The sequence below is a fragment of the Fistularia commersonii genome, chromosome 29, assembly GCF_037954325.1.
Source record: "Fistularia commersonii isolate RoL2024-O1a breed Wild chromosome 29, RoL_Fcom_v1.0, whole genome shotgun sequence".
Classification (NCBI taxonomy): Eukaryota; Metazoa; Chordata; class Actinopteri; order Syngnathiformes; family Fistulariidae; genus Fistularia; species Fistularia commersonii.
Window position 1 is genome coordinate 622,041 of NC_141312.1, and position 15,468 is coordinate 637,508.

At 46.4% G+C, this 15,468-nt stretch overlaps 3 protein-coding genes across 4 annotated transcripts; 1 reads left to right on the forward strand and 2 right to left on the reverse strand.

The window, feature by feature from the left end:
- Window positions 1-162: 162 nt before the first annotated feature.
- LOC147216535 (thialysine N-epsilon-acetyltransferase-like) lies at window positions 163-3,769 on the reverse strand. Its single transcript, XM_086177216.1, has 6 exons — window positions 3,600-3,769; window positions 3,447-3,498; window positions 1,761-1,844; window positions 1,460-1,561; window positions 1,017-1,057; window positions 163-873 (listed from the first exon to the last, which is right to left on the reverse strand). The coding sequence occupies exons 1-6, from the start codon at window positions 3,660-3,662 to the stop codon at window positions 694-696; spliced, it is 522 nt and encodes a 173-aa protein (XP_086033342.1). The 5' UTR covers window positions 3,663-3,769; the 3' UTR covers window positions 163-693.
- A 528-nt stretch (window positions 3,770-4,297) lies between these two features.
- taf6 (TAF6 RNA polymerase II, TATA box binding protein (TBP)-associated factor) lies at window positions 4,298-11,842 on the reverse strand. 2 transcript variants are annotated; one of them, XM_086176785.1, is made up of 15 exons: window positions 11,624-11,842; window positions 9,216-9,373; window positions 9,011-9,097; window positions 8,784-8,937; window positions 8,654-8,710; window positions 8,456-8,575; window positions 7,960-8,081; window positions 7,642-7,719; window positions 7,427-7,528; window positions 7,142-7,324; window positions 6,377-6,451; window positions 6,164-6,289; window positions 5,851-6,024; window positions 5,515-5,697; window positions 4,298-4,845 (listed from the first exon to the last, which is right to left on the reverse strand). In XM_086176785.1, the coding sequence occupies exons 2-15, from the start codon at window positions 9,369-9,371 to the stop codon at window positions 4,555-4,557; spliced, it is 1,908 nt and encodes a 635-aa protein (XP_086032911.1). In that variant the 5' UTR covers window positions 9,372-9,373; window positions 11,624-11,842; the 3' UTR covers window positions 4,298-4,554. The 2 variants fall into 2 exon arrangements, with proteins under 2 accessions (XP_086032911.1, XP_086032912.1); XM_086176786.1 differs by having other exon boundaries at window positions 8,462-8,575; window positions 11,624-11,838.
- Window positions 11,843-12,083: 241 nt separating this feature from the next.
- On the forward strand, window positions 12,084-15,052 carry mrps31 (mitochondrial ribosomal protein S31). The gene is made up of 7 exons (XM_086176787.1): window positions 12,084-12,240; window positions 12,860-13,333; window positions 13,832-13,984; window positions 14,058-14,201; window positions 14,271-14,347; window positions 14,488-14,628; window positions 14,715-15,052. The coding sequence occupies exons 1-7, from the start codon at window positions 12,134-12,136 to the stop codon at window positions 14,948-14,950; spliced, it is 1,332 nt and encodes a 443-aa protein (XP_086032913.1). The 5' UTR covers window positions 12,084-12,133; the 3' UTR covers window positions 14,951-15,052.
- The last annotated feature ends 416 nt before the right edge of the window (window positions 15,053-15,468 follow it).

Sequence of the window (15,468 nt, forward strand, 5' to 3'; positions counted from 1 at the left end):
GATCAGCGCAGGAGAACTTTAAACATCATTGTGATTCTTTCTGAATGTAAGCCTTTACACTTGTTTATTTCTAAGATGTACATTTTCTTGGAGGGTGATTCCACCGCTGTATCTGTAGTTTGGGTGTTTTGTACACAATAAACACTGGAAGTCAATGAGGGATTTTCCTTGTAATAATAATTGATCCTTTATTAATCCTCATGGGGAAACTTGTGGATGAACCACGAGCTGCCGTCCGTCAGTTCGGGGTTCGGCGTCTCGCTCGATGACACTTCCACACGCTTTCCACCTTTTTTAGAAAAGGCTGTTTTTTCTAATTTGCCGTTGTGTGTTTGGTTCGGCCTCTACGTGGCGTGTGGAGACGTCACAGAAATGTGGAATACATGGAAATCCAGCCGACGAATGGATTAGCTCGTGTTTCGCTCGCTTTCAAATTCGCTACACGCCTTCAAATAGGAGCAGAAACTTGACCTCAAAGTGTTTTTTAGTGTCCATCTGATATTTGCCCTTTCAGTGCAGTCAGAGGTCAAATATATTGACACTAGCAGAGGGTTTAATCAATGACACGCTATTGATTTTTTTTCCTCCAATGGCGCCCGACCGTTGGAGATCCCGAGCTTGTTTGCAAAACACACTATTCTGCTCGGACGTGTGAGGACCTACTAACGAAATGACAAGGACGTCCGTCGACTCCTAGTGTTTCTGAGCTCCGTCGGCTAAATTGTCCAGGGACTGTCCGTCAAAGCGGATGGCGTGCCAGCCCTCGCTGACCGTGAGGTCCTGAGCTCCTCTGGCAGCGTAGAAGTCCCGAGAGCGGGTGTTCCAGTTCCGCACGGACAGCTGCAGGCGTGCACACTGCTTTTCTCTCCCAACCTGCACAAACACACAAGTGCTTTCACTAATCACACACTCTTACAGTTTATACACACACACACACAGGATATCAGCAGCCTGAGATCATCTGAGATGATGTTCTCCTAGAGCAGCGCCTTCCTGCACCTTTAAAACTCTCTTACCTCAGCGACTTTGCTCAGTAAGCTTTTTCCGATGCCGTTTCCTGTGAACAGATTGGAAAACAAATGCTATTTACTTTTCAGATGAAATATATCCTTTTCCCCTTCAGGGGTCTCCACAGCGAATCCACCTTCTCCATCTAACCCTATTCTCTGGATGCTCCTCTCTCACACCGACTACCTTCATATCTTCTCTCTCTCACTACGTCCATCAATCTTCTTGGTGTTCCTCTGGACCTTCTGCCCAGGAGCTCCAATTCCATCATCCGTCTAGCAAAATATATTCACTATCCCTCCTCTGCACACGACCCAACCATCTTAGTCTGATATAAATTAAAAAACATGCAGATATAAAATATGCAGTGCACATACAACTTCCGGCCGCCACGTAAATGAACAAAAATCGTATTTTATTTGGACTTTCCCCCGACAACGATTCACTTTACCTCTGAACTCCGGCATGACGTACAGGTCCTCCAGGTAGGCCGACCGCCCCCGCCAGGTGCTGTACGTGTAGAAGTAGAAGGCGTATCCCACTATGGTAAACCCTTCAGCCATATAAAGTCATTAAAAGGATGTTCAGAGAAACATTTATTCAGAAATGAATAATAAAAACCCAACTACTGATTTATGAGTTCGGTATTGATAGACCAATGATTTATAGGATGGTAAATAAAAGAAAAAAACCGTCATTATCTACCGACGAGTTCAAAGCGGGCGAGGAAGACCGGCGATGCCCAACGTTACCGTCTTTGGATTTCTGTTGGTGCGGTACTTCTGCCACCAGGCACTGGAAGAGAGGGTTCTGGCAGAAACCGTCACGCTCCAGCTCTGAAACCAAGCAAACCGAGTTGACCCAAGTCCTATGGCTCCTTACTTTCCATTAGTGTACAGTAGAGTTACTTGCTTATCTGCAGGGAAATCACGGTAATGGTTTCAAAGTGGCTCCTGAATATCACCCTGCCGTTCCAGGTCCACATCTCCTGGCTCTTATCGCAATAAATATTTTGGTTTAGGAGATGAAAAAAAAATGAAGGGGAAAAAAAATAAAAGCACCTGAAGTGATACTGCTGTATTTATCACCCTAATAGATACCTATCAGCTGAACCGCCTGCTATAATTACATTTTGGACGAAAAGCAATTGCCCTCAATTCAGAGCTCATTGAAAAGCCATGTCTGAATCTGGCACAGCGGCATCACACAGAAACTAACCTCTGCATGCCAGACAGGTGTCTGATGGCAGCTGAAATATAGTTTTACTTTATCATACATATATGTGATTATATTTCACTGAATCCCTTCTGTCGTATTGTAACGTTTTCCTGAGCATAAAAGTGACTTGACTTGGACAACGGGGAGCTTCAAATCCATCTTTTTATCCTTCCAGCTGCTCCCTTCACCCTTCTGCCCAGAACTTCTCCATCCCTCCTCTGTCCACGTCCAAACCATCTCAGTGTGACACTATCTCCACAACATGCAGCGTGTGCTGTCCTTCTGATGGACTCCTCCATGATCTTCTCCATCCTCCTCACCCCCAAGAGGAACCTCCACATCTCCATCTCTGCCTGCTGTCTTCTCCCCAGCGTCTCCAAACCAGAACCCATGGCTACCCTCACCTTCATCTTCTCCACTTTGCCTTTCATACTAGCTGAGATCTTCTTCCAAACCTGACACGTCTCTCTATCCCTTCCAACTTGCTCGCAAACATTTCTCACCGTGAAAATCGATTCTTTTTACTGAATGGAGTTTACAGGACTGTCTCAGAGAATTAGAATATTGTGACAAAGTTCTTTATCCTCTGTAATGCGATTACAAAAACAAAAATGTCATACATTCTGGATTCATTACAAATCAACTGAAATATTGCAAGCCTTTTATTATTTTAATATTGCTGATTATGGCTTACATTTTAAGAAAACTCAAAAATCCTATCTCAAAATATTAGAATATCATGAAAAAGTATTTTTTGTTTCTTTAATTGTATCACAGAAGATAAAGAACTTGATCACAACATTCTAATTTTCTGAGACAGTTCTATGTATGAATCGCTCATCGAGGTGATTCGGATTCTTGAGTCAGTCTATTCTGAGCTACCGAGTGATTCGTTCGTTTTGTGAGAACGCCTCATTGCAGCTCTAAGTTCTTGAACCAAGAACTTTGAGCTGTCACTCCTCCCGAAGTGAACAACTTGATTTATTTGAATTTTTGGAACAGCAAAGTTCTCCAAGTAGTAGCAGGGACGAGTGAACCGATGAATCATGACTCGTGAGTCAGTGAAGTGACTCTCGAGTTTTCAACGATTCGTCCACGACTCGGGATTCACTAGCCACCTCCGTCACGCAGCGGATTCTTTGCTATGTTCCTTTCACGGTTGTTAGTATTTGTTTTGCGATGTTTTTCTCCTTCCCCACTCTAACTGGGCCAACAATTACCTTGGTGGGATATCTTCACTTGGTCCGCCATGTTTTCAAAGACAGCCAACTCCTAAAACGTGCAATTTTAGGAGTTTATTATGCGTGTTTGTGTGACGAGGAGTGACAAGTTTTACGAGGGGCTAGCCTGTTAGCTTCGGCTCCCACACTCACCAGGATCATCCTGGATATATCTCTGCAGTCTTCTCGGGTAGCGGCTCGCACGGTGAAGTCCATCCCGACAGACCTGCAGCCTGACTTTTCCGCTGAGGTTGTTGGCTGAAGAGTTTATTTTGGGTCTCGGGCGGCTGTGTTTAGAAGGCGGCCGCTAAACCGGAAGTTGAAGCTTGTCACACCGGAAGCTGTTGGGGGTGAGGGGCGCGCGCGCGGCTGCCTGAGCTTTTAAAATATTCAATAATTCAAAATATTCCCAAGGATTTCGGGGTGCAGCGTCACTGCTTTTCGACTAAATGCTCAGTCTGATACCGTTTTTCATTCAAAACTCTAACGTGGTTCAGACTTTTTAAAACTAGTGATTAGACCAAGACAGGGATAGAAAAATGAGACAAGGTGGTAAAAGGGTCCTCGGTGACACAAACATGTGCAGGCAGCAAACCGTGGAATAAAACAAATAGAAATAAATAAAGAGTCTTAAGACAAACACACACAAAACACTTCTGAGAAGTCTCGCTCAATGTCCTCTGAAAGCCATCGTTATTTACTGGGAGGTAATCTGGTTCTCCCTTCAGTGAATGCCCAGTTATGAACCAACTGAGCGAGCGTTGAAAAGCAACATTCAATTAGTTAATCTCAATTAACTAGGTTGTTACAAACAAAAAAAAAAAAGAACATAACCATCCGGATGAAAGGGCGTTCATACAAAACCTCATTTATTTTTGAGTAAAAAAAGAACATGAAATCAATCAGAATATAAGCTGAAACATGACAGATGTCACAGATTAACCCCAGTTTTCATTGGGCATTGATATATTTACAATTTTTTGTCATAGCTGTTCTTTCTCAGATGATCCCCCTTCACATCATTCCAGAGTTTATCCATTAGGTTCAGCCCAAACAAAGATGTTGTTCAGCAGCACCACGTTTTAAAAATCTCCACCGCTTAAAGGTCTCAGTGTGGCGACTGCGTGCTCACACCGGGAGACTCGGACCGGTCCATCTTCATCCCCGCTTCGAGGGGCGTCGAGGAAATCGGCGTGGGGATTACGGAGCTCTTGCTCTCTAAAGAGGACGAGGCGGATGACGGCAGGGAAACCACGATGTATTTCTGCAGAGGGCGCGGGCCGGTTATTCCAGGGCCGCCGCCGGGCTCCAGTTTGACTAGAGGCTGCAAGGTGGAGGTGGCGCTGGGAACAGTGCTGGTGACTGATGAAGCTGACTGGGAAGAGCTGATGGTGATTACCTGAAAACAAAAAGAGGACAGATAATGAAAATGAGCGTGGGTTTGCGCCTGTGACCGGGAGACCGCTGTTCTTCTAGAGGTCACCCACCATTTCTGACATGAGAAAGGGAAGATGTAAAAGCAAGAATTTTCTGAACAAATACGGTTCATTGACCTGAGCGTTACCCTTTCAAATCACTGCTTTTTTTTATTTTTCAAAACAACAAATCTGTGAGAGATTTCAGTGAGAAAGGCAGAATGTAATAATTTCACTTTTGTAGTGTTGATTGTAAAGACCATTTCAATTTTCAAGTTCACTTTGAGACATTTTTTCACCAAATTGTCTCCAATTTACTTTATCTTCAAGTCTTGTTGACATAAAAAAGGTATGGAATAATTCTCCTGGATTACAGAAGGTTTTCCAAAACTTTTGCTTGTTTTCCACGACTGTAAAATTGGTTTCCACGCTTTCTATGGGCGTGTGGAAACACAGCATAGCATGGTTCCCCTTTACTGAATTCGGCGTCGGTCAGGTTTTCTTTCTGTGTGAAATTTCACAGTATCACAGGTGACCCGTTGCTTCTGCCGAGTGCATGATGAACTATACAACGGTTCCTCCCTCACAATGATGGCAACGTAAAGTTCAGACTATCCATTGCTTGACAGTAAAGCTGCTAAAAATCAAAGTGCCTGCTGAGTTGAAGCCGCTCCTGCACTTGTTGACATAACAATGTACTTGGTGGCTGGGGGAGACGGCTGCGATGGGGTCCCCGGCCTCGGGGACATCAGGGCCAGAGAGTTTGGAACCTTGATGATGCTGGGAGTCCGAGGCCCCGTCGAGCCGCTTTGTGAGACCGAGAGTGTCGGACGAGGCTGCGGAGGAAACAAGGTTTTACTCTCGGGACGTGCAATTTGCTCCATATTTCTACGTATGTTGGAAATGGGTTTTTTTTTCTGCCACGACATCTTTCACAATATTCACAGTAGAAAAAAAAACAACCCGTTTCTAGCTGAACATCAACACACCTGTGTGATTGTTAAAGTGGTTCTGTTGACTTGCTGGGCTTGCATGGCTGCTTGGGTCCTGGCCTTCACCACGTGGGAGCAGAGCATGGGTCCGAGGTAACCGTAGTCCGTCCGATACTGCTCCACGTTGTCCGGCTGAGGTCTTATTTTGGCAATGACACTGGCACAGTGTTTCTTAGAAATAGCGACAGAAGGACAGTCGACATTTTTACACGTGAAAATAATTTCGCACGGATCCACTTTTCAAATGACAAATATGTGGAGGAGTTCCGCCTTTTTAAAACCGATAAAATCCCGTGACTTAATTCTTTACCAGTAAGAGGCTTTGAACGTGGTCCGCTCCTATTTTATCAATGTTGGAGACCAAGGGTCCTTCCAGCACAGCTTTGATGCGAGCACCCTCTACAGTAAGCCGAGGAAGGATCAGCGTCTTAATCACCTACAGATGACAAAGTGCAAGGTTAGGACAAACCCAGAGAGGGGGAGGGAGGGGAAAAAAAGAAAAGCAAACTTTGCAAACACTCACATCAGGACCGAGTTCAGCGAGTCCAGCGATGCAGCCGTAACGCGTCGTCCACTGCGTTTTGTCGTCGAGCCAACTCTGAGGAAACACGGCAGGCTTCATTGTTTCGGGAGCGTCGTCAAGAAGTCAAGAACAAGCTCTTAAGGCTCTTGCGGGCGCAAACATGTTCATGCGTTCATTGAAAATAAACCTCCAAATGACAGTAAAACTTCTCTCTTTCGGGCTTCATGCTGGTGACCCTCTGGACAATCGGTCATATTATTTGGTCCCTGTCACAGGGATGTACTGTTTAAATACCCTTCATGATTTGGATTTGTGTGATTGGACAAGATGACATAAACATTAATTAACTTGAAATCTTTGTATTGAATAAACGGTTACTATATCGCTCTACATAAAGGTAATATTTTCTAGCTGTCAGACATTTAGGATATTGTTTTCGACTATGATATTTAAACAATCCAGATATTACCCTGAAAAGAAGCAAGAAATAAATACAAGACAGAAAAATGTTGAAATAAAAGAGAAATGACCACAGATCTAAATGATAAATCAGGCGAAATTATTGGGAAATGACAGATGAACGCCAAACTAGAAAAAGGTTGCTTTTCAACACGGACCATGAATATCAGAGGGTTAGAAAAATCATTCCTTTCTCCTTGGATGGAAGTGGGCATTTAGGGGAAAGGAACTTTGGCATTTCCGTCTCGGTATTTATAATCTGACGATTCCTTCTTCCTTGTGTGGGCCGGCCGTGAGTCTCCCTACCTGGGTGAACGTTTTGGTGATGCGGGACTGGATGTTGTTGGTTGTGGTGCTGAAGGTTTTGCAGCTCTGAGCCATGAGGCGGGCGGCAAAGTCCCGTAATGCCCAGTGGTTGTCGGCATCTGGTCTCAAACACAGCTGTTTGCTCACGATACACGTCACCACCGCTGGGATGAGCTCGTGGAGCTGGGAGAAGAACGAGAAAATGGTTGTTTCACCGAATCTGAAAAACAGTGTTTTGGAGAAAATAACATGCATCCCTCAATAAAATTCAATGTCCGTACTCACATATTTTTCTAGATATAAAGTGGGGTTGTCCATCAGCGCTTTGACCATCCGCATCAGGTAAATGAGCAGGGCCAGGTTGTTTTGCACCACATTTACTCGAACCTTCCAAGAGAAAATGAGGTCAGCGCAAGCAGCGTGGACACACTTCCTGGATTTACAACAAGGGGAAAGGAAAAAAAAAGTAGTAACAATGGAAATTGGAAAAAGGTGCTCACTCCTTCAGAAATAAAGGTACTGAATCTTGGAAGCATCTGATAGAGTCCAGGGTCCGTGGCAATACTCTGCAGAGCCTCCTGGATGAGAAACAAGACCAAACATTGCGGTAATAAGTAAGGAGACATGTCTAACTCTGATAGAGTTCAGAAAAGGAGAATTCAGTCACAATGTCACGCTAGCGGCTAAGTACATAGAGCTATGAGAGATTCCCGGGCGTCTATAATCAAAATGGGTGTCAAAACACATTTGCAAAAGCACTGTATGATAACTGGTGAAAACCAGGTGAGGTACAACGCCATCCAGCAGGTAGAACTTACAGCTCTCTTGGCTTCACAGGAGCCAACGCATGCTTCAGTGATTTCCTTGTAGTAGAGCTGCTGCTCCACAGACAGCTCGTGGGTGCTGCGGGGCTTTAACCTAATCAGACCCTTCTCTTTGCCTGGAGGGAACGTGGAGATGGACAGATAAACACAGAGGAAGGATGTGATTGTGGGAAAATGAAAAGATTCATTTTAACGTAAGACCGGATGCTGAAAACATAGCTCTTCACAAAGCACTACCCTACTAATCGCACTTAGCTCCCAACCCCCTCCCGGACAAAAAAACACACCAAAAAAAAAAAAGATGAAAAGTATGTATGTATGTATGTAAATGGTTCTGAGATGGCTATTTGGTTGAGTGGTCACTTCTGACTTCCGACTGCTGGTGCTTCAGATTTTCGGTGACTGAATTGCACTTTTTGTAGGTCGCTTTGGGTAAAAGCATCTGCTGAATGACTGGAATGTAATGTAATGTGATGTAATGGATGCTGACCTTTACCGTCAGCAGCTGTTGCCCCCTGATTCTTGTTTTGAATGGCGCCGTCCTCCTCTTGACCGGGTTTGACGACTTTAAGCGGCTCTGTGGATTCAGCCTTTTGCTGCTCTTTAGGTGCTGAAAGCATAGGACACGAGACTTTAACTACGACAATGTTCACGTGACTTCCGTGGGTTTAGAAGGAGTGGCGCTTACCTGGTGGTGGGTTTTCTGGGATGGAAGGCTGAATCCCCTCAATACTTAACCAGTGGGCTGCATAAGGCGAGGGAAACGTCAGCATATGTGAGCACGTACAAACGATCGGTGTCATGATCAACGGCTCTACCTTTTAGAGACACGTCTAGGGGAACTCTGGGGAGCGGTGTGTTTATAATATCGCTAAGGTCCACTTCCTTTTCCTCGTAGAAATGAAGCTCTCTTCCGCCGCCACTTGCGAAGCGAAAAGGGATAAACTCCTGCGACTGGAAGCCATAAAGCGGCTGGAGAGAAAGACGTGGACTCAGAACGCATGATTTCAAAATCACACAGGAGATAAGTGACGCTGACACGTACCTCCACATTTTTGAGTTTCAGGGCGTTGTCAATATCACTGGTGGTTAATTTACGCCTTTTTCCATGATGCATGAATTTGAGAGCATCCTGTGTGAGGAAAAGTAGAGCTGGGATATTTCAGCAAAGAGACACTCGTGGACGCCAGAAATAGCACAGTCACCCGGCGTTAGAGGGACATGGAGAAAATATCCGAGCTATATTTCACCTGAGTTATTTCCTTTATTCTGTAGCTGACTTCTTCACTGAGAGCTACGCAACTGTCTTCCTGTAGCTGCCCCACTCCCATGGACTCGGCCATGGCCTTCATGGACTCGGTGGGAAGGATGACTGAACATTGTTTCTGCCTCCGCTCCTCCGCCATGGCTGAGGAAAGAACACGTCGCTGTGAATGTAGCAGCTCATATGGAAGCGACACAATTCAGGTTAACAGGATTACGCTCTGCTTAATCCTGAAGGCGCTGACTTCATTTGTTATTTTAACAATATGAGTTTTTCTGAAAAAAAAAAAAAAAAAGAAACTATTTAGCACATAACAATGCTTGTGTTGACCGTGTAGGAAGTAGCAACGGCCACAATGGACAGACAGTGTACTGCCGTTGGGCTCAAATGGACTAACCCACCCTTTTCTCTTAACGCCAGTTTGGTTTTTCAACAAAATAATGTCTGCATTCAGGCAGGTTGAGGATTGAAAGGCATTCAGAAGCGAAATGAATACAAGTCCACTACCAACATTTGAAATGAATCATTTTAAACAAAGTACAATTAATATGAAGCGTTTCTTCATTTTGTTTTTGTTTTTTTAAGGTGACCCCAGGAGAAGTGGTGGTAGTAAATAAAAATACACTTCCAGTGGGTCTTTTTCACACAAATAAAGTCTTGTGAGAATTCATTCAAATGGTTCATTGAGACATACATATTTGGAATTTTACTATCATAACCGAACGGTCTTATTGATTCACTGTAACAGATTAGTACAAAATTACTCATCAAATATGACACGTAGTATACGATGAGCTTTATCATTCAGATCGATATGGCAGTACCTTAAAGCTAAAAGGCTGCAAAGTGATCAAAACATATCCGAAATACACTGTGCTAATATTACATTAACATCAGTTGTGTTTCATATGAATGTGGTACTTTTCTAAGGAAGGTTCTACATTTAGGAGTCTATCAAACACATGTAGAGGCAAATCACAACACTGACAGGCTGCAGGCGTCTCGGCTATAGAAAATGAATATAACTACAAAATAACTGACTAAGAAATCCTTTTGGTTTTAGTGCAGCTTTTAAGATCCAGGACAAAAACAAATGTTACATTGGAAAAAAAAACAAAACAAACATTCAGATGCTATGAGTTTGTGCATGTTTGCAAGAAGTCATGTTGGGAAAACCAGATATGTTAACTCACACTGACAGTTAGGCATCGAGGTTTATGTTTTAATAAAAAAGGAAAATAAAACCTGAATCGTTTTCTTGTGCACAAAAATTGAAAGTCAAGTGTCTTCACATTATCATATCTATTACTTTGACAAGAATTCCATTTTGGTCAGCAATAGTTTAGAATTCACACGGGGGGGTTGTTTAATTCAATTTGGGAGTTTGGGTCTGATTCGAGATGATTGCTAATGAATCCTTTTGTTTATTCTAAAATTGCCACAGTTAGACTGAAAAAGTAATTTCACAATTTAATTCACATTTACAATGAATATATGTTTGATTGAAGGGGAACAAATAAAAGGAAAATAAAAAGCCAACATGGGAGTGAGTTAGCCTGGCTGTTCAAATCGCGCCAATGCGTTTCAACATGGATTTCAAAATAAAAGCACAGACGATATTTGACACGCTCATTGATTACAATTAATGATCTAATCAATGCATTGAGCAGGACTGATGACTTAATCGAACCACAAATAAAAGTATTATTACAGCAAATCTTGGAGCTTCGTGTTAAATCGTACTGCCGTGTTTGGAGTGGCCTGGTGAGGTTCGGGTTAGTCCGATCACTCCCGGGTATAATGCAGCACGAACTAGTACGTGTAGCCTCTTATATCTGCATAACGCACGGAAAAGTTATTAAAATAAAGCAAACAACATCTGAGTTCTTAGGCAAAGCCTGGATGCTGCAAAATCAGCGGAGTAGCCTCTTATAATACTAAGATAAGGGATGAAGATGAGGGTCCCGTATCGCTGGGGAACGCACTAGTTTGAAAAGGAACTACTTTTCATGTCACAGGGTGTTGTGTTTGTCACTGTCGCCGTGGATTATTCGGTTCACGTGAATGCAGAATTCCTTTCTGTTAAAAATACAAGAAGAAATATCCAAGTGCGGGGACTTGGGGACGTTTTTAGCAAACTCTTGGGTGTAAACAAACAGTCCCAGAGCAAGCGGGTAATGAGTCGAGCCGTGTATTATGTATACAACGCACAAACAAACCATAGATAAGTCTTTACACCGGGATGCAATAACCCGCCATTGATATATATTTTTTTCCATTTACAACAGTCCTCGTTTTTAAGTTTTACTTCAATGAATGTTAGAGTGAGTAAAATCTGAGGGATGTTAGCTTGAGCGCTAGTCATTTAGCGCTAGCATCTGCTGACATTTTTACCTGCTTGAAGTTGCTCTCTCCTTTCGCGAAGTGAAGCCGAAACTTACGGGATGAGGAACATTCACCGCTGCTATTCGCAGAGACGTTTGTTTCGCGGGGCTAGCTCTTGTCGACGAATAGCCATTTCTCGAAAATAAATAACCAAGTAATCCCACGAATTAGACAGGAACCTCCATTCGTGAATTAGCGATTGTACTCCGTCGCCATTTTGAGTCACGCTTCAGTTGCGTTATCGCGAGACTACAGTAATGCCTCTAAATACTTGTAATGAATTAGTACGTTATTGCAATGTAAATAATATAGCATTCAAGGAAAAAGACAGGAGTTGTGTAAATTATTTAAACAATTTAACTACGACGTGTATATTGTTTATGGATCTCGCCGTTCACGTCTGCTTTAACGTTGCTCGATCGGGAACCGACGTTCTTCTCGTGTTTCCGGGGGGACGTTATATCGTGTAACACCGGGTCGCGATGCTAGGAGCGTGGAAGGACGTCCTCGGAAACAATCATGTTTAGATTCGTATCCCGGGCCGTGTTAACTGCTCGAAAGTCTTCGTGTGTTCTCTGCGAGCTTCGTCTTTCACCCAGGGACGAGGCTACAGCTCAAGTTCCCCGGTGAGTATGTCACGGATGGAACGGGGACTGCACAGAGAGAGTAGCTTATGTTTGTAGTTCATTTCCGGATCCGTCAGTAAACACAACATCTGAGAAGGATGACTTCAGGTTGGGTGACAGTCCCTTACAGAATCCCTAAATGCACGCAGTCCCTTTCAAAGGAGAGCAACCTCGTGGCCCTTTCAACCTGAGGTCGTGGGGAGGGACATCTTGATGTCATGGTTCGGTGCAAATGGTTGCAACCAATACCTCCAGCAGGACAGGTCTCTTCCACGCCGGCGGCCACGGTTTCCTATTTAACTGAAACATAGCCGGCCTGCGGGCCTCTTCCAGCCGGCTCACTTTCCTGACGCAGGCTTTCACAACATGCAACGCATAGCCACCCAGTAAGACCAGGGTGAGTTCAGGTAAAATTGGACAAACCTAGATTAGCCGGTTCAATTCCCGGCCCCTCCTGTCCTCGGGCAAGGCACTGAACCCCAAGATGCTAGCGTGCTACCGCAAGTGCTTTCATCCAAACCTACCGTGCGAATTTGCTTTCACTCAAGCATTTAAAATACCCTGAATATCGAGTCTTTTTGAGTCTGTGATGGTGAACTTTGTGTCGCTCCTCATCCAGGACACCAAGCGGACCCTTCAGCTCGGGTCCAGCCAGGCTGTGCGTAAACAAAGATCGTATTTCCACCGCGACCCGAGAGGAGAAAACAAGCGGAGAAGCAGAAGAAACTGAAGCTCCACTCTTACTTGAAAAGGAAGCCCAAAATGTCACGGACGACACGAATGCGAAGGCTGAGGAGCAGGTCAAGGAGGAGGCGGCGGTGAAGACAGATGGCGGAAACGCCGCCCAGAAGACGGACGTGACAGTGGGGCAGGATGCGGAAAAGATGACGGGAGCGACGGCGGCGCCGGCCAGGACCGGAAAGGAGAGTCTCCTTGACCTTCTGGGCGCCATGAAAGTGGAAGTGACGAATAAGAGGAAGCTGAAAAAGCCGCAGGTGAAGCCGAGTTTGGGTACGCCCGTCTCCAAGCCTGCAGAGATGGAGAGCACCATCAGTATGTTCCAGAGGGCCACGGAGGAGGCTGCGTCTCACAGGTGAGGGAGGAGGGTCGGGACGGGAGGCGGCCGGTCGGATCCTCTTCATTCAGACGCGTTTTCACAGCTGCGCCCTCTAAAAAGTAGCGAGAACAAGCTGCATGACCTCGGCAGAACGGGAAGAAGAAACATCTCAGGAATCTGATAAAGAACCCGGGAAAAGCCGAAGCGACGGAGGTTCTCCTTGGGGAGGATCAGGAAGGAGTCCGTCACAGCTTAGATGTTGCAGAGATAAAATCACAGTGAGATGGTTCGAGCACGGACAGAGGAGGGATGGAGAAGATCTGGGGAGGAGGAGGTCTGGAAGCAGACCAGAGGGGAGGTTTATGGATGGAGGGAAGAGGGCAGGAAGTGAGGTGTGGCGAGACGGAGGGAGATGATTGGCTGTGGAAGCAGATGAGGTGAAAGGACCCGGGGTTTGTGTCCGCTAGAATTCATCAGAAACAGACAAAATCGAAAGCTATGATAATCGTCTGCCCGTTTCTCTTCTTCTGTCAGCCCTTCTCTGGATCCCGAGCTGGTCGCAGCCGCGTCCGCCGCCGCCTCCACGCTGCCCGACCGCAGCCAGGCCGAGTCGGAGCTGCTGATGCAGCTGAGGCGGCACGAGGCCGTCGCCGAGGCGCAGAAGAGAGCGGACGTGAGCGACCTGGGGTAGGTGGTCTCCACGCCTCCCGGGGGAACCGGGCGCCGCTTTGAGAGGTTCAACACGGCCGTGTGTTTCCAGAGTCCTCATCGCCGACATGAAGGTCGGAAAGAACCCCAACCGCCTCAGCAGCCGACCGGCCAACCAGATCCGCTTCGACGACGACGGGCGAGGGTACACCCACGACAGAGGCATCACCGGCGAGCTGGACGGCGTCCGCAGAAAGTAAAGCGATGACCGGCCCGTCCGAGCCGCTCCGCCCGGACGCACCTGACGCTTGACTTTCATTTCCAGGAGGAGCCTGTTTTCCGGGAAAAGACTGAACCTCTTCTCTGCTCCCACCCAAGAAGATGTCGCCAACGCCGCCGTCGGTAAAAACCCGTTTTCAGTTTTTCCCGCATTAAGACTTGATGGTCGCTTGTCGCCTTCCAGACGTCAGAGACGTTGGGGTCCAAACCCGCTGACGTCTCGGCGCTCCCGCTCAGCCTCTGCTCGTGTGGTTGCGTTCCAGAGCGGCCGACCCTGTGGGACTTGGACTTCGCCGATCGGCTGTCAAAGGCGGTGAGCCGGGCGCCGCGCAACGGCTTGGAGGAGATGATCCAGTGGACCAGGGAGGGGAAGCTGTGGCGGTACCCCGTCAACAATGAAGCAGGTGAGCGGCGGCTCCGGCGTCCACGCCGAAGGGGCGACCGGGAGGGTTCGCGCTGACCTCGTCCTCCTCGCCTCGCTCCCCCGCAGGCCTGGAGGAGGAGGCCGGCGTTCCCTTCCACGAGCACGTCTTCCTGGAGAAGCACCTGGAGGAGGGCTTCCCCCGCCGGGGTCCCGTGCGTCACTTCATGGAGCTGGTGGTGGCCGGCCTCTCCAAGAACCCCTACCTGACCGTCCGGCAGAAGAAGGAGCACATTTCCTGGTTCAGAGACTACTTCCATCTCAAGGAGGACGTCCTCAAGGAGGCCGAGGTTTACCTGGAATAAGCAGAGCTCTGTTTGGACCTTCAGCAGCTCCTGTGACCGCGCGGCGCAGTAGAATCTGCGTTCTGTGTTGTTGTAAATGATTAAATTAGCTTTAACATCAAATTGTTTTTGGTTTGTGATAAATAGAGGCCGGGGGGGGGGGGGGAGTCGCGGGGCGGCGAAGATCAAGATGAAATTAAGACGAAGCCGATGTTTTTAATGCTGAGAAACCGTGTTTTCTTCAGGTGAAGATCAGCGACGGGCTTTTCAACTCCATAACATTTCCGAGATCTCCGGCGCGTGACGTAGAATAACAGGGCTCGGCGGAAAAACGTATCCAGGAAATGTTTTCTATTTGTGATACCCGAGGACGACTGGCGTGCAAAGAGCGTACGGGAGAGTTTGTTTTCTTAATGGTGACCGGAGGGCCGTCCAGCGGGTGGCTGGATAAACCTCTTCATCTTTAATCTGTTCATCTGTGTTTTCCTTGGCGGGAAGCGAGGCGAGGTGGATCTGGTGCGCGGCGTCCACAACTCCGA